At 49.5% G+C, this 22,761-nt stretch overlaps 1 protein-coding gene across 1 annotated transcript in view; it reads right to left on the bottom strand.

The window, feature by feature from the left end:
* TCP11 (t-complex 11) overlaps positions 1 to 22,761 on the bottom strand; it is a 161,836-nt gene that overhangs the window by 61,772 nt on the left and 77,303 nt on the right. Inside the window, exons 7-9 of the mRNA XM_061146510.1 lie at positions 17,140 to 17,255; positions 16,903 to 17,025; positions 14,054 to 14,143 (exon numbers count right to left, since the gene is read on the bottom strand). Of these exons, the coding sequence (XP_061002493.1) occupies positions 14,054 to 14,120 (67 nt within the window). The 5' untranslated portion in view covers positions 14,121 to 14,143; positions 16,903 to 17,025; positions 17,140 to 17,255. The remainder of the gene's footprint in view (positions 1 to 14,053; positions 14,144 to 16,902; positions 17,026 to 17,139; positions 17,256 to 22,761) is intronic.

Genomic DNA, 22,761 nt, shown 5'->3' on the forward strand with positions numbered 1-22,761 from the left:
TATTTTAATCAGACATCCTTGCCTGAAGGGCCCAAATAATTAAGATTTGGAATGTGAAAGTGCACAAAGTTATAAAGCATGCTCAAAGTGTTAGCTACTATAATTCAGGACAAACCTCTACATTTCCTTCAGTAACTTTTTAAAAATCTCAGTAATTTGGATAATTGTACCCCAAGTCAATTCATTCAGTGTAAGAAACCCCATTCTCCTCTCTAGGTTTTGATTTGCCCCCACGGGTTGAGTGCCCACTAGTCAAGGTGATTGGGCATCAGTGACATGGACACAGCCCACAGGGTGACCAGCTGGCCCGGTGTCCCTGAGACTGTCCCAGGTTCAGCACTGGAACTCTTGCCCCCAACCCTGGGCAAGCCAGGATGGTCAGTCATCCGACTGGGAACTCGGGCTGGTTAGAAAGTGCTAGTTACCAGTTCCTGACAATTGATTCACTACGGCGTGCTAACCAGGCTATTGACTCATCAGGGAGGCCTGGCATGCTGTAGTCCATGGGGTCGCAAAGAGTTAGGCACGACTGGGTGACGGAACAAGACCATGGCGTATCATAGAAAAAGAGGCAGAGCCATGCGGGGCAGAAGCGCCCTGGGATCTGACCACCCGGCTCTGCCACCATCGACCTCAGACCAGAACGACGGCCTCAGTTTCCTCACCTGTAAAGGGAGGGGACATGATGCAATTCCTTCTTGCCGTTTCCTCCAGGAGAAAAGGACACAGACACCTGCCCACTAACTACCCAGCCCACAGGGGATGCTGTGTGGTTTTCAACAAGAGAGGCAGGCAGTGGGGATGTGCCGGGTACCCATGTCCACATCTGCTGTGGCTTTCAGCTCCTGATGTTCACTAGGAGTCCTTTAATACCCTTTCTCTGAGCAGCAAGCACGTGGCTGGGAATGTGGCAGCCCTAAACTAACAGCTGAGAGCTCTACATAGCTCTTTAGGTCACTTTAGCACATTATACCCCTGAGATTCAAACTTTCTCCAAGGTCGCGTTAAGATTCAAGTTTGGCGAAAGGGAGCTCTGAGTCCAAAAAATGAAAACAATCTAAAACACCAGGACTGTTTCCCTTACCCCGGTTTACTGAGCGACACCTTTTCTTGCTGTGGTTTCTATAATGGTATTTTATTTTACAATATAAAGGTAAAGAAAAATACTCTCTGCTAACAGAGTAAAACCACATTAATTATACATAGGTTTTAATCTTTGTTGCATAGATTCTCCAGCCGAACCACTGCTTGGATTCCCCCTTTGTCTGACCCATGTAGACAGGCGAGAGGATCAGAGCTGGGATTTTTCTGGTTGGGGCACCTTGCGGGGGTCAGCCGGTTCTTTTAAAGTGCCCTTAACAGGAGCCTATTTAATGAAAGCAGTTTTCTCATGACAGATCAGAACCCAGCCTTTATAGCATTAAAAAAAATTTTTTTTACATTGAGAAGAAATGGTGAACAATGATTGAATCAAAGCCGCCCTTAGCAGCCTCCCCCCACTCTACCCCATCTGAGAACAGCCCTGTTTCAATTTCACCACGGAGTTCAGCCTGCCTGCTCCAGACGTCCAGACCTCGCACTCTATAAATCGTCTCTGCCCTTGCCCTGGAGTTGCTGACTATATGTATTTTTGGGCCCAGCATTAATTCCCTCATCCTTGGCTGGTGACATTAAGATTTGTAACTGATAGAATGTGTTTTTAATGTATTTCCTGCAGGTTACTATTAAAGAAATCTAATTCTTCTGAACTTGCAAAAGGTTCTGCTTCCATTTAAAAAAAAAAAAAAAAAAAAGGCATTACGGGAAGAATTTCCCTGCAGCCTTCGGAAGGACGGGGCAGCCAGCAGGGTCTGGGGCTCCGGAATTCTCTGCTTAGCTCTGCCACTCATTCTTCCTTCTCCCGCCCAGTCTATACTCCTCTCCGGGCCTTCGTTTTCCTGGGTATGAAGTGAGGATAAATATTTGTCCTTGAGATGAGGGTGTTGTACGGATTAATTGGTTGGTGCTTCGGGAAACCTTTGAAGATGAAAGACGCTCTCTGCAGATGCTAAGTAAACTCGTAACGTGTCTGGTTTTAATGAGCCAGGTGAAGCCAGAGGGGATGGCTGGAGATTAACTGTGCCTAGTCCAGAGCTGGCCTGCTCGGGCTGGGCTGAAAACAGGGTGGAGCTCCCTGCTGGTTTCCTGGCTCCTGGCACGGGGCCTGGCACGTTGGTGTCTATAAATACATGCAAAAGCAAATGAATTGGGATTTAACCCAGATTCTCATGTCACAGAGAGCAGGGCCCCAGACTTCGCAAAGCATGCTTACTGCCTGTCTTTCTAGCACATGGCTTGGGCAGTTACCTAACCTTTCCAAATCTCAGTTCCTCGTCTGCCCACGGGGATGATGAGAGTCCCCCTTCTCACAGGATGGTGGTGAGGATTTATCATAAACATAGCCAGCAGCAATGGAGCACTGGCTACACATCAGCCAGGCTCTGAGCACTCTATACTCTTGAGCTTACTGAATCCGCACATCAACCCAGGGAGGGAGGAGCTACTGTTATCATCCCCATTCTACAGGTGACAAAACTGGGGCACAGAGGGGTTACTCGGTAGCTCACGTGAGGCCCAAGTTCCAAACACAGCCTAGAGCATTGATCATGAAGTGAAATACCACATTTTACCCTTAGCAGAGCGCTGGACACATGGGTAAGTCCTCAACCGACCGGTTGAGGAGCTCTCAGACTCTGCCTAATTTGCCAAACCAGCAGAGAGCTCCATGGGGTTGTGACTCGGCCAGGTCCTGGGAATGTAGGAGCCAGGAAGGAGGGGATCAGGGTAGATGACCCTGATGGGGGCCCAGGGCTATGGGAAGATGCTAGGTGTGTGTGTGCACCCAGCCAACCTGCAGGTTTGGTGAGGTGTGTGTCTGAGCCTGTTCAGGGTGATCACATTTGGGACCCATGCTGCTGCTGCTGCTGCTGCTCTGTCAAAAAAATTTCACACCAAATCCTGGCACGTCAAAGGCAGCCTGAGCCATGAGCTTCGAATGCTAAAATGTGGGAACCTCTGGGATTGTGCTGGTGCTTAAGGAGGAGGTACCTTGAAAGGTGTGGGTTGGATTACAGCTAGTCCAGGCAATAACAAAGCAAAGAATCAGAATGAAGCAAAATAAGATTCTGGCCCAAGCAGTCCGAGTCCATGTGAAGAGTCAGAAGAGAAAACCGAGGCCCAAGTAAGAAATGATTTCACACCCCCAGCACGTGACATCATAGCCTGGGCTCTGACATAGCAAGAGAAGCAGCTAAGACGTGGGTTGGGGAAGCCTCTGGGTGGAACAGAAATATCTTCAGCAACTGCTCCTGGTGATGGAAAGATGGAAATGGAATTTTATTTAAACATTATGTTGTTTTGAAAAGTCTGACTAATGTGAAAGTCCCTATTTAAAAAGGAGTTGACTCGACATTGCAACTGGTTGGTGTTTGCACACCCACATGTTGACTAAGGCCTTGGAAAACAAACTTCCTGGTAGATCCTGATTCAAATCACTTGAGAGCGAACGCTTCAAGGTACAATCCCTGAGCTGTGAGCAGAGGGGCCTGGCCAAGAAAAACCCTGTGTCTGTGTTTATGAAAAGGCAAACAGATCCCAAAGGGAGGCCCGCGTTCTAGCTGGCGTTGGGCACAGACCGTCCAGGAAAGCACACACAGATTCGAAGGAGGCCCTGGCACAGCTTCTCCGGGACCCCAGTGAGCCCCGTTTCAGAGCCCTCTTTAGACACACAGAATGCGCAGAGGGGGAAAGGGCAGTGAGGAGCCTTCCCTTCCTGAGTGCCCACTAAATGCTGTGTCTGTTCACTGCAGCTTCAGTCCAGCCACATGAAGCACGTGCACGTGAGTAACACAGTGGCCATGTTCTCAGGGTGGAAACGGACCTGGGCAAGTCAGGCAGGGTGTTCCAGTTTTGCTCCAAACAGTCTCGATTTATGCAGTTGAACCAGCATAATTAATAGGACATCCTAGGTTAAGTGAATTGCTTCCACATCACCCAGCTAGTGCGTGGCAGAGTTGGGATTTGAACCTAGGTTTTTCTAAGTTCAAAAAGCAGACACTGGGGGAGTTCTCACCCCCCATTCACAATAACAAAGACTGTTGGGGCTTCAACTGCAGAGCACAGACAGCCTTTTGGAGCTGCCTGCCTGCACCCGCTCCTTTCGCTCACTCAGGGCCTCCCCGAGCCTGTCTGATGGGCCTCTGGGCAGGAAAGTGCCCAGCAGACAAAACATACACCTTCACCAGCAACCCCCCCTTGCTGTGTTTGTTTTGTCTGCTGAGTGCATTTCTCCCGCCTCCTCCATGATAAAAATGCAAGAGCTGACTTCAAGTTTGGGCCACCAGCCCAGCTCCCGCATCCTGACCTCCAAGGGAGGCCCGCCTAGCCCACCCCACTGGGGCCATCCTCAGCCTGCCTTCCACTGCACTGTTTCTCCAACCCTCACCTCTCAGACACAGAGGGTTTGTGTCATCCCAGGTCCACAGGTAATATCTGTTTATGTTTCAGGACCTCAGAACTAATCCAATCCAAGCTCCTTTGTACCAGTGAGGAAACCAAGGGCCAGAGAAGTCAAGCGACTTGCCCGAAGGCAGAGCTAAAAACTGAAGTCAAAAGACTGGGTCTCCTGACCCTGAGGTCAGGGTTCTTTCAAGCCAGGTTCTTTCTCAGTTTAGCCTGAGGCTGCCTGCTACGAGGTACTTCCAGTAACACCTGGAGAAATCCTTCACATGATGAGACTTGTTGGACTCCAGAGACCAAGGTGTATCTGTTTGACCCGGCCCCTCCACCCTTGAACCTGCCAAAACTCAAGGTTAGTGGCAGGGCCTTCATTCAACCACCTACTGAATCCACTTGCTTGCCTTCCTGCCCCGTGGTTATACATAAACATCCCCAGTATCAAAGAAATCACCACTCCTGACGTTGCCTGCTGTCTCCAGACAGCTGGCTGCTGAAAACATCTTTGCATTGAGTGGGAGATGGTTTCTGTTCACCCTTCAGTCTTAGCTCCTCCCAATGACCCACTGCAGGGCACGTTTGACGTCCCCTTCTCCCACACATCCTCAAAACAGCTGAAGACTCAACAACCGCTGCTCTTTGGATCGTTTACTCTCATGATGTTGTTTTGGTGACAAAATAGGTGGAGAGGCCTAACACTGAAGCCCACCTCTGCCTTCTATCTGCTGTTGACCATGGGCAAATCACTTAACCGCTCTGAACTTCAGTTTGCTCCCTGGAAACACAGAGAGATCATGGTAGTGTTTACCTCTTTGGGAGCTGTGAGGATCAAATGAGACAATCTGTATAACTGACGAGGGCCAGTGTCCAGCACAGCCAGCACTTATAAAGGATAACAATATTTTTGTTTTTCTCCATCTTCATATTGTATTTCTCTAAATGCAGCTGCAAGGCTTTAGTTCCTTCGGAAGCTATGTCACATGACTTTCTTCATCAATTAATACCCATGTGCCCTTTACACACACAAAACTGTTAACATGTTTTGCCCATAAACTGTCACTCTCACAAATTTGCTTTGTTCCCTCCCTCCAAGCATGAGGCTTGCAGCTCCTCAGATTATATTTCATCCTATTAGAGGCTGCCTATCTTTCTGGCCATCAGGACTCTCTCTGGATCTGAGATTTGCAGACTGGGGAAGACGATAACCATGTGAAAACCACAAAGGCTCAGCCACGTGAGGCTCCAGCCCGCCCCGTTTTTCTTTCTCCCATCAAGGGTCCATAAAAGCCTGCCCAGCTGCCCAGCGAGGTGACCCCTTCAAGCCTGACCGACCGTGTTGACGTTCTGCCGGCAATTGTCTGCAGAGGAGCCCTTGTGCCCCTTTTGAAGTTCAGTGGAGTGAAGTGTAATCTTAGTGAGCTGGAACACGTTTTGATAAAGCAGCTTCCACGGCCAGGGGCCTCCTTTCGGCAAAGACATTAACACGGGAAGCTGAGCCAGGGCTGGGCTTTCCGTCTGGGTCCGCCAGCCCGTCCCCTGGCCTTTGATCACAGGGCATTAGGATACGTGTGCGCAAAGCAGGAGTTCAGTTCTGACCTCCTTGTTTTCCAGATGGGGAAACTGAGGCCCAGAGAGGAGAAGCAACTTGCCTGAGGTCACACAGCTGGTGAGGGGTAGGGTCAGTGCTGGGACCCTTGTCCACACTGGCCAGGCCTTCCTCGGGCTGCACAAAATGGTGGGTGGTCAGTGACAAAAAAGAGAGAACGCAGAGGACGAGGCACGTAGGGAAGGCTCAGGCTCCCTCCCGGGGGAGGGTTGGCAGACCCTGGCATCTGCACGCCAGCCAGGCGGGCCGAGATTGGAAGGAATCACAGCTAAGCCTGGTTAACACCCACAGCCTCTTCAAAGCGCGGCTGCACTGTTGGTCTCGTACGCTGGTCTCATCGGGGTTGGTGTCTTGCTGACGGGTGAAGGGACCTGCTCAAGGCCGCACGGGGCAGGCGCTGCTGAGGAGACTTATTGCCCTGGAAAACGGCTTGAAAGGTCACTTGGATGATGAGCAGGGGCAGAGCTAGGAGACGCAGATCTCACGAGGCAGTTATGAGGATGAAATGGGGGCTTAGAACAGCACCCGGTCGGTACGTGCTCACCGAGCTCACCACCACCATCAGGCCGTCTGTCACTCCCATCCACCCTCAGGACTGATTCTCCCACTAGGGGCGGGTCCCCCATCCCTCACCCGGAGAGTAAAGGAAGGCTCCTGTGGCAAAGGCTGGACTCATAGCTGGGCTCCTGGCCCACGCTTCCAAACCCACTGACCGGAGGCCACTGGAGCGTCCCATGGGAGCTCTGAGATGATGAGCGGCCCCCATGATGGCGGAAGCCCGGCCGCATGCTCTGAAGGGTCCGGCCTGTCCTCTGGCTCTCCAGCTGCCTCCAACCACCCAGCTTTCAGAGCATCTGAGGAAGGGATCCGGTCCTACGCGTCCCCACTTCCTGGTCTCTGGGGTGGATCTCAGGAGCCGAGGGCTGGAGAAGCGCTCCCCCAGCCCTCACTGCCAGCCACGCTCCCAGGACAGGACAAGAGGACATGATTCCCACGAGCGGGGTGAGTCAGGACAGGAGGCAGGGAGATGCGATCTTTCTTTTCAGCCTCGGAATCTCGGTGTGCAGCTGTCGGGAGGCAGATTGTTCCTCCTAATGATGTCTAACTGCTGTTAGAAGGAGCTGGCGTTCCTAGAGACCGATGGGGTGGAGAGAGCCCAAGAGCCTGCTGGGGGCCTCGAGGGACCCACTCCATAGATGACGCACAAGTGCAGTGTCCATAGTTTATCTTTTTGTATGTTTTCTGTCTGATTTCTTTGACGCGGTGGTGGAGAACCCACCTCCCAATGAAGGAGACCCAAGAGACGCAAGTTCAACCCCTGTGTTGGGAAGATTCCCCTAGAATAGGAAATGGCAATATTCATGCTTGGAAAATTCCATGGACTGAGAAGCCTGGTTGGCTACCCTCCAGGGGGTCACAAAGAGTCGGACATGACTGAGCAGTTCTCAGAGTCTGAACTCTCAGTACACACTTCCTCTCTCTGAAACTCCTCACAGTAACTAGCAACTGGTTTTTACTGTGGACACACAAGGATGAAATTGTGAGCTGGATTCCTCATTTTGCGCCATGCTAGCATTCCAGCACGCCTCCCTCCCTGCCCATTCTTGAACAAGTACTACGTTTCACAGATTTCACGTTGATCTGTGAAGAGACAGAGGAAACAGAGTTTGGCCCTGGAGAAGTCTATACCTCGCACGATGGTATGTGCTGTCATGGGGGTACAGTGTGAAGGGAGCTCATGAGAGAGGGACTTCGTCTGACTGAGAAGGGTGTAGTCAAGGAAGGCTTCTTGTAGGAGGCAATGTCTGAGCCGAGTCCTGCCAAAGGGCTCTGAGTCAGCAGATTTTGGGGGTAGGGATTTGGAAGGGTGTTAACAGCATCCTAGAGCAAGGGGGCTAAGTAAGCTTGGCCTGAGTAAAGGTACAGAAGCAGGAAAGGGCAGGCAGGCCTGGAGACTACTTGGAGATGAGCAACGTTGAACATGGGTGTGAGAGAAGTAGACATAGTATTGGGGTGATGACAGGAACAAGGCTTGGTGTGACAAGGTTATTCTGAAGGCAGAGGTGTCCTTACTGGAGCCTCATGTCTGCAGAGTTTCTTAATCAAAGGAGCGGCATGTGGCCAGGGTCGGGGTTGGGGGGACCTTTCAGGCACAGAGCTGAATTTTAGTTGTGTCCCTGGCTGATTGTGTAATGTGGACAAGTCATTCAACCTCTCTGGGCCTTGGCCTCCTCTCTCAGAAATTCAGAAATACAGGGATAACAGTGCCTCTCCTGTAGAATCACTGGAGAACTAACTAAATAAAAGTAGTGTTCACGAAAACTCCTGGCACAGTGCCTGGAACTTAGAGGGGGTTCCATAGAGGCAGGTTTAGTCATTCATTCCTTTATTCCTGCGTTCATGTTCTCACTTCCTCTCTCACACTCTGCAGTCAGGAAAGGAGGCAACAAATCCCTTATGTCAATTTGGATGTAGTTTCAGGAGCTGTTACAAAGGTCAAAATCAGAGTGGCTCCAATGGCCAAGAGGACAGAAGGTTATTTTTCTCTCTTACACAGCTGTTTAAGCATAAGCAGCTGGGTGGATATGGCAGTTCCCAGGCTGGGCATCCCGGTTCCTTCTCTAGCTGCTCTGCCCTCCTTGACCTTCAGCTTCCATCTCCCAGCTTCTAACACTGTGTTCTCACTCTAGCATGCTCCCCTTTAAGGAAAACTGGCAGTTGCTCACATGGATACAGCACCTATGTCAAGTCACGTGTCATTGGCCAGAATGATGTCACATGCCACACCTAGCTGCAAGGGAGGCTGGGAAATGTAGTCTATGACTCAGGTGTTCGCAACAGGGGAGATTTTTGTCCCCACTCCCAGGGGGACACTTGTCAGTGTCTGGGGGAAGGGGAGGGGGTCATTGGTAGAGGCCATGGATGCTGCTAAATGTCTTACAAAGCACAGAATACCCCGCCCCCCTCAACAAGAAAGAATCATCCTGCCCAAAATATTGAGAAGGGCTGCAGCTAAGAAATCCTGCTGTGACCAGGAGGCCAGAACATGGGGGTTCCATTACAAAACGAAACAGGAAGACAACCTACAGTTTCTGCTGGAGTCACAGACACTGAGGATCACATGACTGAAGAGGATCAAGTGATATCTTTTCCCAGGTGGATCTCTCTCCAGCAGGGATCAAAGCTTTAAGTCCATGGGCTTAGAGGACTATCAAGAATTAGCCCACAAGACAGGGAGGATTTGCATCTGGACAGCCCTGAAATCTCACCCCCTGGGTGGTCCACACAGAGCTAGGCCACCAGGGAGGCTGGAACCCACGAGCCTCCCAGGGAGCCAGGGCCCCACAGGTGGAATTCGGTTCACAGCCTCACCCTGCAGCATCTCCCCCTCCGGAAGGTTTTCCCTGAGATAACTTGGGACCTCCTGCCACCCATTTCTGATTGCTTCTGTTTTCCAAGCAGGTAAAAACTGGGCTGAGCAAAAAGGGTGAGAGATAAAGGGCCTTAATTTCCAGGGAAGATACCCCAGTATTTGTCCAACAACACTAACTTACCTGTCTTAAAACTCAGCATAAGAAACTGGCCAACAGAGAGGATTAAGGATTTGGATGTGTCCTAAGGAACTACCTATTTGACTGTACTTTCTCAATATCAATGGTTTATTGGGCTTCTGCAACGTACTAGAAACTGTCCTTAGCACTTTCCAGACGTCACCACCCTTAATCTCTTCATCAACTCCTGGGAAAAGCTACTATTATCCCTGTGATACAAAGGGTCAGAGAGATTAACTCAGTCGAGGCCACACAGCTAGTAGGATACTGAGAGATAAGTTTGGCCTTGGGAATATCTGTCCCTAAAGCTCATACTCTTTCTACAACCACCTCTTTATCTACCAGGATGGCCAAATGGGGATCTGACCTATTGTTAAACATGTGCATCTCCAAAGAAGGAGGTTCACCCCATCCTGGTCACTTGCTCCATGGTCTCACCCATAAACAAACCTCAGTCTGTGTTCACATGCTGCGAAGAATGGCATCATCCATTCTCTCATTTCCAACTGGGAAAATAGGAGCACAGAGTGGTCAAGTGGCTTGTGCAAAGCCACACAGCGAGTCAGGAGGTGATTCAGAAGTCCTACCTCATTCTGCTCCTAAAGAGAAAAACAAACAGCTATGGAGCACCAGTCCCAGCTAGGCTGTGGATTTTGCCAGGAAAGCTGAGCTGTTAATCTGGGGAAGAGGTCCAGGAGGGAAGAGACTCCAGATTTTCATAGCTGTGGGACTCCTGGGGCTGCACAGAGGAAACCAGCAGGGGAAGAAAGGTCATCTTTGCCCATGTGAAGGAAACAGCAATGACTCAAAGACACACGTGCTCTGAGTCCATTGAGTAGAAAGGGCCCATTTTTAGATAGATGCTCTTTTGAGCCTTAACCACACCCGATGCCACAAGTCGGCGTTTGTCAACAGGAAGCCCATCCCAGTGATGTGTATTCTGCACCCTTGCACTGGTTGCCAGGGGGTGACTGCTGGGGGTCAGTGGGAACCTGAAGCAAGGGGCTGGACCACCAGACCAAAGAAGCCAAGCCCAGGGAATGACCTTCACGCTTCTGAGGAAGGCAGTTGTGTCCAGCCGCCAGGACCTCAGATTTTCCCAGGCCAGGTCTACCACAAAAGGGCCTGAAATAACTCTGAGGTTCTGTGCCCACAGGGCAGGGATGGCAGTGGCAGGGACTGCGGGCAGTGGTCATGAGCACAGCGCCGCTTTGTTGGGGAGGCGAGGAGCTCTGCCTCCAACAGGCTGTTCCACCTGCCAGCAACAAGGCTGGGCAGAGATAGAGGCCCCGGCTGAGCTCAGCAGAGAAGGAAAGTCATTTGTGAGGCTATGAAAACAGCTACAGTGAACCTGAAACTAATCAGACAATTCAAATGGAGGAACATTCTGCACAGCAACAGGCTGGACCCCAAAAACGTTCATAACAGCCAATGAGTAGAAACAGCACAAGTGTCCATCAACAAATAAATGGATAAACAAAATGTGGTATATCCATATGAGGGAATATTATTCAGCCTTAAAAACGAAGTTCTGATCCACACTATCACATGAATGAACCTTGAAAACATGCTGAGAGAAACAAGAACCAAAAGGCTACAGATTATATGATTCCATGTATATGAAATGCCCAGAATAGATAAATTAATGGAGACAGAAAATAGATTAGTGGTTGTTACGGGGGAATGGGGAGTGACTGCCAATGGGTACAGAGTTTCTTTGGGGAATGATGAAAATTTTTTGGAATTAGAAAATAGTAACAGTTGCACAACTTTGTGAATACACTTAAAAAAAAAAAAAACCTCTGAATTGTACACTTTATAAGGGTGAATTTTGGGGCTTCCCCAGTGGTATAAAATCCGCCTGCCAATGCAGGAGACACAGGTTTAATCCCTGGTCCAGGAAGATTCCACATGCCAAGGAGCAAGTAAGCCGTGAGTCACACTCCTGAGCCCGTGCCCTAGAGCCCAGGAGCCGCGACCGCTGAGCCCGTGCCCTGTAACTACTGAAGTGTGTGCACCTCGAGCCCCGGCTCTGGAGCGAGAGAGACCACTGCAGTGAGAGACCCGCCCCCACCACTGGGGTGCAGCCCCTGCTCACCACAACTAGAGAGAGCCCGTGCAGCAACAAAGACCCAGCACAGTCAAAAAAATAAAATTACTTTTAAAAAGGGTGAGATTTACGGCATATGAATTATATCTCAATTCAAAAAAAAGTGTTTAAAACATTATAACTAAATACAATGTGTAGTCTTTGGATTTGTTTTGTTTTGGGTGCGCCATGTGACTTGTGAGATCTTGTGAGTTCCCCGGCCAGGGATTGAACCCATGCTCTCAGCAGTAAAAGTACAGTGTCCTAACCCCTGGACAGCCAGGGAATTCCCCTGTGTGTTGTCCTGACTGGACTCTACATTGAAAAAATGAAAAGCCACAAAGGACATTATTGAGACAGGGACATTTGAAGATAAACATTACATTAGATGATAGCTTTGTATCAGTGTCAAATTTCCTAAATGGATGAGGTGCTGAGGTTATACTGAAAAATGCCAGTACGGAAATATTTAGGGTGAAGTGACATGATGTCTGTAATATACTCTCAAACGGTTCCACATTTACAAAAAGGACAAGGTTAAATAACCCAAAGTCACAAGAGACAAAGAAATCAGATATTGTCTAACACGGTGGTTAAGAGCATGGGCTTTAGAGCCAGAGTGCCTGGGAAAACACGCAGCTGTGCCCGTTGCCAGCTGTGTGACCTTGGGCAAAGTACTTAACCTCTCTGTGCCACATTCTTCTCGTTTTAAAAATGGGATTGATGATGATGATGATGATGGTAAGAGTAGCCACCTCCAAGCATATGTGGGTTAAAACATATGAAGACCTTAGGACATGACCTTGCACACTGCAAGTGCTCTGAATCTAGGGCAGAAAGTAACTCGAAACCAGGTCTCCTCTCTAGCAGAGACCAGACCTTCATTCTGGCTTCTCCCTAGATGGACTTGGAATCTCATAGGATGCTGGGATAGAGAACACTTTCAAAAGGGCAGAATTACCAGAGGCCAGGGAAAGGGAGGGCAAGCCGCAAGAGGCAGGACCTCGGGACTTCGGGACTGGAGTGGGAGTGGGGAGAGACCAGGCAGAAAGACGCCACAGGAGCCAGAACTGACAAAGTTCAGTTCAGTTCAGTTCAGTCGCTCAGTCGTGTCTGACTCTTTGCGACCCCATGAATCATAGCACGCCAGGCCTCCCTGTCCATCACCAACTCCCGGAGTTTACTCAAACTCATGTCCATCGAGTCGGTGATGCCATCCAGCCATCTCATCCTCTGTCGTCTCCTTCTCCTCCTGCCCCCAATCCCTCCCAGCATCAGGGTCTTTTCCAATGGGTCAATTCTTCGCATGAGGTGGCCAAAGTATTGGAGTTTCAGCTTCAGCATCAGTCCTTTCAATGAACACCAAGGACTGATCTCCTTTAGGATGGACTGGTTGGAACTGACAAAGGGGATGCCCTAAACTGAAGGAGAAGGAACAGGCGTGACACCTTCTAGCCCAATCTTCCCAGGCTGCAGCTGAGAAAACTGAGGCCAAGAGAGTGGACTCATGAAACCAGGGGCTTGCAGCAGGGCATGGCAATGCTGGGAAAATATTGGCAGGACTCTGGTCCTGTGCCCTGGTAGGTAGGAATCCTCAGAATGTGGCTCAAAAGCTTTAGCAATGAAAAATACCTAGATACTTAAATGATGGGCATAATCAAAATGTTCTTTGAGGACTCACTGTTGCTTTCAATAGTTTCAAAATTTTAACTCTCCCCACCACCATCCCTTGCCCGTAAATGGGAAGCTAATGTTGAAGGAAGACATCTTATTATTCTGATATTGTTTTCTTAAAAGGTACATGGCACTGTTACAAAACCCTATCAGATGGGTTCCATTACTATCCCTATCTTACAAATGAGTAAAGTGAGGCTTGACAAGATTAAGGAATTTGCCAAGGTTGCAGTTAATAAGTAGCAGAGCCAGGATTTAACTCAGGTCTTTCTGGCTGCAGAGAAGGTTTCCAAAGTGGGTGCTTGTGCCCCAGGAATTGTGTGGGAAGTAACATTAGAATTTCTATTTTTTTAATCTCATGCTTCTTTTTTTAAATATTTTTGGTTGAGCTTCATAGCTTGTGGGATCTTAGTTCCCCAAACAGGGATTGAACCAATTTACCCTGCAGTGGAAGGCAGAGTCCTAACCACTGGAAAACCAGTGAAGTCCCTATCTCATGCTTTTAAAATTCCTACTTTTAATGTAGATTTTATCATATACCTTACTAACACATTAGCCCAGTAGTACACGTGCATTGCAGACCCTATGGGATGACCACCCAACAGCCATTCCATTCCCACCTCCCTTTTCCCTTGTTACCTGGTAACTTCTCAGACTCCTCTGTGACCCACGAAGCCATGCGACCCAGTGCTGGACAAGGAGGCATAAGGACACCTTCACCAGAGGTTTCTGGAAAAGACACTTTGTTTCTTAGAAAGCGGAAGGTGCCAGAGCATGGCAGGCTGGCACTGCCCCTGCCCCACCTTGTCCTACTGACAAGGCAGACACCATGTTAACACATGACCTTGAAGAGGCAGACTTGAGGGCAAATGCCAACGTAATAAGGATGGGGGAACTTCAGGAAGCCAGGCGGAGCCCAGCCCTTAAAGACATCCGTGATCTGATGCATCAAGCTGAGCCCACCCTCCCCAGACAGTCAAGGTGCTCAAGTCAGCCGTCGCCGCCTGGGTTTTCAGTTACATACAGCTCCACACGTGCAGACTAACAGGCGTGAGTCTGTAATTCTTCAGTCAGCAAACATGCATCTACCAGGAGTGGATGCTCAAAACGTTTTATGGGTAGAGTCACGTGACAGGGACTATGAACGCATGCACTTTATGGTTCTCGGGGGGCAGGGGTGCAGATGAGTAGCGGCCAAATGATGAACTCTGTGTTCCACTCTCTGGAAGCCTAGAGGGATGAAGGGTAGTTGGAAGTATATTTGTCAACTGGCCCTCAGAAGAATCCAATCTAGACAATTTGCCAGGAGCTTGGAATTTTCAGGTGTTCTCCTCCTTCAGTGGTTTCACTTGGCTATAGGAACTAACAGAAGAAACTCTGCAATGTGTTTGTTCTCTAGAATTCTCAGCGGGTTCAAGGGACCCAGAGAGGTGCCTGCCTGGGGTAGCTCTCATGACCCAGGCCCAGCATATACAAACTATGAGAGCTGAGAACTGTGAGGAGAGAGCCCTCTACATTCCAAGTGAGTGAGCAGGAAGGGGTGCAGGAGAGACTGTGTATCACCAGAAATGGGGTCCCTGAATCAGGAGTGACTCAACTTGGCTGCAAACAGAAAACCTACAGCAGTGGCTTAAACAAAATAGAAGGTAATTTCTCTCGTGTAAAAGAAATCTGAAGGTAGGAAGTCTGGGTTGGCATAGGAGTTCTCTGGTGATCTAAGACCCAGGGCCCATCTCTACTTCTGCTTTACCATCGTAGTACATGGCTTTTACCTTCAAGGTCACCTCATTGTCCAGAATGGCCACTGAGCTCCAGCCATTATCACTGAATTCCAGGCAGTGAGATAAGGTAAAAAGGGCCCATGCCCCCTTTTTAAGGAGTTTTCCTGAAGTTCCTGCCTACAAACCACAGCTGCAAGTGAGGCTAGGAATGTTTCTTTAGCCTGAGCATGATGTTACCTTGAATAAAATGGAGGGTCTGTTGCTAAGGAAGAAGGGGGAATGGATTTATGGTGGCAGCTAGCAGCCTCTGCCCCAGTCTCCAAAGGCAAGGGGGCCGCTTGGATCAAGGAAGAGAAGATGGGACCAGAAATCAAAAGATAGGCTCTGTCCTTTATGAGTATATGAGTGAAAACTTTCAGACTCAGTTGTGTCTGACTCTTTGTGACCCCATGGACTAGGCAGTCCATGGAATTCTTCAGGCCAAGATACTGGAGAGGGTAGCCTTTCCCTTCTCCAGGGGATCTTCCCAACCCAGGAATCAAACCCAGGTCTCCCACATTGCAAGTGGATTCTTTACCAACTGAGCCACAAGGGAAAACCCAAGAATACTGGAGTGGGTACCTATCCCTTCTCCAGCAGGTCTTCCCGACCCAGGAATCGAACCAGGGTCTCCTGCATTGCAGGCGGATTCTTTAGCAACTGAGCTATCAGGATAGCCCAAAAGATCACAGGGGCAGTCATCCCTCGGTGGGCTCAAACCACCTACCTTTCGGTTAACAGCCGAACAAGCGAACCGACTGCGACGCATAGACTCTTATGAGGACATGACCTTGGGTAAATAAATCCCCAAACCTCCCTGAGTCTCAGCCCCAAACCGAGGACTATGGGAGGGCCAACTGATACGCTGCTGTGAAAGGGTTTCATAAACCATAAACACTGTTCCCACGTGAGGACTTACGTTGCCGCTACTGCTGTTGTTAATACCAAGAGCGGCTGACTGCTTTCCGTGGGGAGAAAGGCAGATGGGGACGGGAGGAGCGGGAGGACAGCATTTACTGGGACAAAGAGAAAGAGACGCAGCTGCTTTGTTCACCAAATACACATGAGATACACCCGTGCAAGCAGGAGTCCGTTTCCCCAGGGCCACGTGCCCCAGGCCATGTAAAAACCTGGAGTCTGGCAGAGGCCCAGGCTGCCTTCAACCCTCAGGGCCCCAGACAGGCAGACAAACACACACACACAAACACAAACCTGGGGGAAGCCCAAACACGCGGGAGAAAGGGGAAGGCCTCCTGGAGCAGAAACCAAGCTCTGGGTCCCCACAGGGCCAAAATAGCTTGCTGATTGAGTCAACAGGCCAACACTTTGGTCAAGCTGCTGGGGAGAGAAACCGAAGCCCCAGCCAGATCTATTATTTAGCAATTTGTCACCAGGCATAAATATAAATTATCCCCTCCCCTAGACCCCACCTGCCAGGTTGTTTGGTGCCAGGAGTCACCTTGGGTCAGCCAGGGCCAAGTCAGGCGTTTGTATCAGCTCTCCTCACAGCGTCCGGGAGGCCAGCTGGGCAGTGGGCTCCCGATGCTGGAGGAAGGGGCAACCTTTTCTCTAGACCCCCCAGGCCCCAAGTCCTCGCAGGCAACTCCCCAAGGGGCTGCCAACAGTCCTTCCCTGATGTTGGGGGCAGTCAGATCTCAGGGGTGCACTTGAAGAATTCTGATGACACTCAGTCCATCCACAAGTATTTGCTGGGTGCCTACTATATACCTGTAAGTCCCGGAGCGGGGCGGGCTGGTGGGTTCTGCTCCACAGGCTGTGAGTTTGAGGATCAGGGCCTCTCCTTGTTGCTGGGGCGTACCTCCTTCCCCTCCAGGTCCCTGGCAGCGTGAGCTGTGGAAAGTCGGCTATTTAGATTTCTAGACTAATTGGTTACAGCTCATGGGGCCTGGGGGTGGGGAGGGGGAGGTGGGAGCAATACAAATTGCAAGCAGCGTAGAGAATTACAAATCTGGCTTCGTAGTCTCCCTGGCTTGGCACAGATTAAGCGTATAAATCAGGCTTCTGTAGCTTGACTTTCTGGTTCACCATTCCCATTCACCATTCAGGACATGAACAAGGATCTTTTAAAAAAAAATGTTTTGTTGAAGTAAACATATATATAGAAAAGAACACACATGATAAGTGTAAAATAGCCTGGAGAATTTTCCCAAAGTGACCACAATCAGGTAACAGCATCTAGATCAGTTACCAAGTACACTGCCAGCCCCCAGAAATCCACTTGTGCACTCTCTAGTAATCATTCCCCAAGGGGAACCCTATCCTGACCTCTAGCACCATAGATTCATTTTGCCTGTTTTTGAACTTCACATAAATGGAATCATACAGGACATTCTCTTTCGTGTCTGGCTTCTTTCACTCAACATCACGTCTGTCAGATCCACCCAGATTGTTGTGTGTGGTTGTCATTTATTCTCAAGACTGCCTAGCATCCCAGTATGTGAACAGACAATACTTCACCCATTCTACTGTAGATGGACATTTGAGCTGCGTCCAGTTGGGAACTACCACAAAAGTGCTGCTAAAAACAGAATTTTCACAAACAGGTTCCCCTCATCCCCCGCTTTTTTAAAAAGATCTTTACTGTGGTAAAATACATATAATATTTGCCATTTTAACTATTTTAAGTGCATGACTCATGGCATAACTCATGAAGTATCATCACACTGCTATGCAACCATCACCACTATCTGTTTCCAAAAGGTTTTCATCACCTCGAACAGAAAATCTGTACCCAAAGCAGTAACTGGGCTTCTCTTGTGGCTCAGCTGGTAAAGAATCCGCCTGCAATGCGGAGGACCTGGGTTTGATCCCTGGGTTAGAAAGATCCCCTGGAGAAGGGAAAGGCTACCCACTCCTGTATTCTGGCCTGGAGAATTCCACGGACTGTATAGTCCATGGGGTTGCAAAGAGTCTCACACGACTGAGTGACTTTCACTTTCACTTTTCCCAGGTGGCGCTAGTGGTAAAGAATCCACCTGCCAATGTACGAGATGTAAGAGACGTGGGTTTGATCTGAGTCGGGAAGATCCCCTGGAGGAAATAGCAACCCACTCCAGTTATTCTTGCCTCAAAAATTCCATGAACAGAGGATCCTGGAGGGCTACAGTCCATAGGGAGTCAGACCCAACTGCACATGAACAGTAACTATCCATTTCTCCTCCCCTCAGCCCCTGGTAACTTCTATTCTATTAATACTTTTTGTCTTTATGAATTTGTCTACTCTAGGAGACTCATACAAGTGGAATCAAACAGGATTTATCCTTTTGTGCCTGACCTCTTTTACTAGGCATAATCTTTTCAAGGTTCATCCGTGTTGTAGCATGGATCAGAATTTTGTTCCTTTTGATAACTGAATAATATTCCATTATATGGATATATCACATTTTGTTTAACCATTCATCTATTGATAGATATTTGGGTTGTTTCCACCTTTGACTGTTGTAAATAATGCTGCAATGAACATTGCCATGCAAACATCTTTTTGACCTGAAGCCTTTAGCTGAGGAACTGCTGCAGGTCCTCAGAGATGGGTACTCATCCATCCCTTAGTAGATCGTCATATGAATCAAATGGGTTATTGTTGGTAGGCTAGAAATGAGGAAACTGAGGTTCAGAGAAGTCAAGGACCTTTCCCAAGGCTAAGGGGCTAATCTGAGTGGCTGAATGTGTGTGTGCATATGTGTGCTCAGTTGCTCAGCAGTGTCTGACTCTTTGCGACCCCATGGACTGCAGCCCGCCAGGCTCCTCTGTCCATAGAATTCTCCAGGCAAGAATACTGGAGTGGGTTGCTATTTCCTCCTCTAGCAGATCTTCCACACCCAAGGATTCAACCTGTATCTCTTGTCCCCTGCATTGCCAGGTGGATTCTTTACCACCGTGCCACCAAGTAGCTGAGACCAGGGCTCAGTCCAGACAGTGACCCCCAAGTCCAGTGTTATTCCCATCCCTACCCCTACCCCACCCCACCCTCCCACACACCTCCCTGTTGCTTCTCTCTTGCAATTCTCTAGTCACAGTGGAAGTTAGAAGATTTTGGGTTGCAGCCTAGTTCTTGCTTTAGTTCCAGGTAGAAAATTTTTCCCTTGGAGATGCTAAACCCCAACTTGGGCTTTCTGGAAGCATTTTCCTTTCTCCTGGCAAACAGCCCAGGGCAAGGGAATGGGAGAGGCTTCTTGGCCCTCTTGACTCTACCTTTAAACTTTGTGCTCTAGTTTTTTTTTTGTTTTGTTTTTTAAGCTATAAGTTTTGTCACATCACATCCTGCCCCCAGACCCAGAGCTCAGGCTGTATTTCTAGTTCCCCTCTTGGTAAGGACAGCAGAATATCTAAGACCTAATCGGATTTTCCATTCAAAGGACGTGGAGAGAACCACTCACTCAAATGTCCTCTTCCTCTGCCCTGCCGTAGTAAATTTCGGTGACAGATAACCTACTGTGTGTTGGACAGTAAGTGGTCAAACTTGTCCCTTAGGTCCCTATGCTCAGGGTGGCCCCGGGGTGGGGTGGGGAGCAGGAGCAGGCTGAGAGAAGCAGAATGATCAAGCCCATTAGATAGGACGCCGCCAGAACAGGAACGCCCCCAGGGTTCTGGAGGAAGGACGGGGCTGTTGGGAGTCAGGGGGGCGCTTCCCAACAGTGCCCGCTGAAGGCCCTGTCGTTCACCACGCAAATAGTGCTTTTTTACACGCCATGTAAAGTGCCATGTGGTGTTAGGCCCCAGGGCGAAGGAGCCACGAACACGGACAGCTCCCAGGGCGGGTCCAAGCCACTCCTGGTCTCTACAATGACGCACAATTCTGTGCACAAATTCTGCAGCCAGCTGGGCGCGAGCTCCCAGCCCCCTTGCACGTACCGCTCGCCCCTGCGCTCAGCTTCCGGCCTCTCGCCTACTGTCAGGGCTGACGAGCGGCCAGGGGGTCCGAGGCGCGGCCCTGGGGGTGACCCCCTCCCCCCGGCCTCGCTGTCCGCACCGTCTCTTCCCCTGGCCGGCCGACAAGGCGCCTTTCAGGAGCCTCCGCCCCCACTGGAAAATCCCCGCGCGGTCTCCGGGGCGGGCGGCGTCTGCCGCCCTCCAGGTGAGGGATTCCGCGTCCCCGACGCGGTGCCGGGGCAGCGCGCCCGCAGGCGCCGGGACCCGCCGGGCCGCCAGCCGCTCGCCGCCCGGGCGCGCGCAGCCTCCGCCGCCAGCCCGCGGGGAGCCGAGCCAAGAGCTCCGCGGCGGAAAGTCCACTGCCTCCTCCGCAGCTCAGCCCGCTGGAGAATTAAACGTTTTAAAGTTTCATTTAAACATATGCGTACCTCTACATTTATGAATGTTGCAATTAAGTGCATATACTGTTTGGTCGTATCACACATTATGTTCAAGTCTGCTCTTTCTTTTCCTTTTTTTCTTCACTCTTCATTGGTCTCCACCCTAGAAGCATCTTCATCCCAGGAAACCCGTGTTAAGAACCTAAAACGGACCTCTCTGTATTCTTCTCCCTGTTCATATAAGCATGGGGCTTTCCAGGTGGCTCAGTGGTAAAGAATCTGCCTGCCAGTGCAGCAGACTCGGGTTCCATCCTTGGGTGGGGAAGATCCCCTGGAGTAGGAGAGGGCAACCCACTCCAGTATTCTTGCCTGGAAAATTCCATGGACAGAGGAGCCTGGCAGGCTACAATTCATGGGGTAGCAAAGTGGTAGACACAACTGCGACCTCAGCGAGGGAGCCTATGCAGATCTCTCTCTATATATATATTTAGGTATACACGAATGCATGTAAATAGCATCCTGTTGAATATATTTTTCTATATCATAGGAATTGTAGTGGTTGTAGCAGTTCTTTAAAAAAATCAATGTTGTTATTTATCTACAATAAAACTCACCTTTATTAATGTATCAAACCACCCCCTTCTGACAGTCATCCCCTGTGTTTTCTGCTTTCTGCCGCTGTGAGCGGTGATGTGTTAAAACTAATGTTATATAGCTGCATGTGCCCAAAAGTGGGATTGCTGTGACGATGTGCCTCTGGTTTTTAGAAGATATGGAAGGCTGCTTTTGCAAAATGCCTGACACCTAGCGTCCCCATCAACAATGAATGAGGATGCCCTTTTCCCCACATAGGTGGACGGCGCTTGGTGGTTTCCATCAGTTGCCTGGGACCATCATGAAGTATCTGCGTTCATTTCTACTTGCCTGACTCCTTAATGAGCTGAAAATGAGCATATTTTCAGCTGCTTGGCGGCCACTTGCTTTGTTTTTCCAAAAACTGCATCCTCTTGGTACATCTTGATATACTTTAAGCACAGAAAATACCCTTTGCCTGGAAAGACTGGAGAAGGATGTGCTAGGATTAATGGAATGGTCTAGTTAGTAGAGGGGCTTCCCAGGTGGCGCAGGAATAAAGAATCTGCCTGCCAATGCAAGAGATGTGGGTTCCATCACTGGGTGGGGAAGATCCCCTGGAGGAGCAAATGGCAACCCACTCTAGTATTCTTGCCTGAGAAATTCCACGGACAGAGGAGCCTGGTCGGCTACAGTCCACCGGGTCGCAAAGAGTCAGACACAGCTAAGCAACTGAGCATGTGTGCACTCGTTAGTAGATAGTTCCCTTGTTTGTCACATCCAATTATGAGCTTTCATAAGATGTGACCATAAGCAGATATATGTAGTAATAGGACTGTAACAAATTTAAGAGGCATGTGGGGAATGGAAAGTGAGTGGGCTTTGGGGTCACTTGCTAACTGTGTGCTACTGAACAAGTCAACTAACCCCCCTGAGCTCAGTTAGCTCATCTGTGAAACAGAGATAATGATGATTCTTTTATAATTGTTGAAAAGCTTGACAGTAATTTATGTAAAGAACCTGGGGCGTAGTAGATGGTCAGTAAATGGTAGTCAATTATGATAAGCATAACTTTAATTTTTCCTCCGGTGGTTAAGTAGGACTTTCAGAGGCCTAGGTTTAGCTTCAATGTCAATCAGCATTGCATGGGTCTGGGTAAAACTGGGATTATTTAAATTTCCTGTGTAATCAGACACATATAAACGAAGGTTTTGCAGCCTCATCACTATTCACAAAGAATAGGATAATTCTTTGTTGTGGGGGGCTGTCCTGTGCTTTGCGGAATGTTTAGCAGTATCTGTGGCCTCTACCCACTAAATGTCAATAGCAATCCTACCCCCCCAGTCATAACAATCAAAAATGTTCTCAGGCCTGGTCACATGTCCCCTGCAGGGCAAAAATTGCCCATGTGGTTGAGAACCACAGATCTAAATCCTCTGGGAGAAACTTCTTGAGGGTTTACATAGCATGAGGAGAGGCCCCCTCCTGTTCCCCTGCTCCCTCGCCACAGGGTAGCCCCCAACTCTTCAGTTGCAGAATTCCCCAAATGGGGCCTAAATGTCAGCCAGGTCTGAGCAGGGTGCATCTGGGGGAAGAGGAGCAGATGGAGGTGTCTTCCCTGTGGGTGTCCGTGAAATTCTCAACCTGGGTGCAGGACAGAACCAGGCTGTATTTGTATTTAACAGGTACCCGAAGCTGCCCCAAGGTCAGAAATGCAGTGTGTGCCCTCAAAGACCCTCCAGAC

This window comes from Dama dama, chromosome 7 (genome assembly GCF_033118175.1).
Source record: "Dama dama isolate Ldn47 chromosome 7, ASM3311817v1, whole genome shotgun sequence".
Lineage (NCBI taxonomy): Eukaryota > Metazoa > Chordata > Mammalia > Artiodactyla > Cervidae > Dama > Dama dama.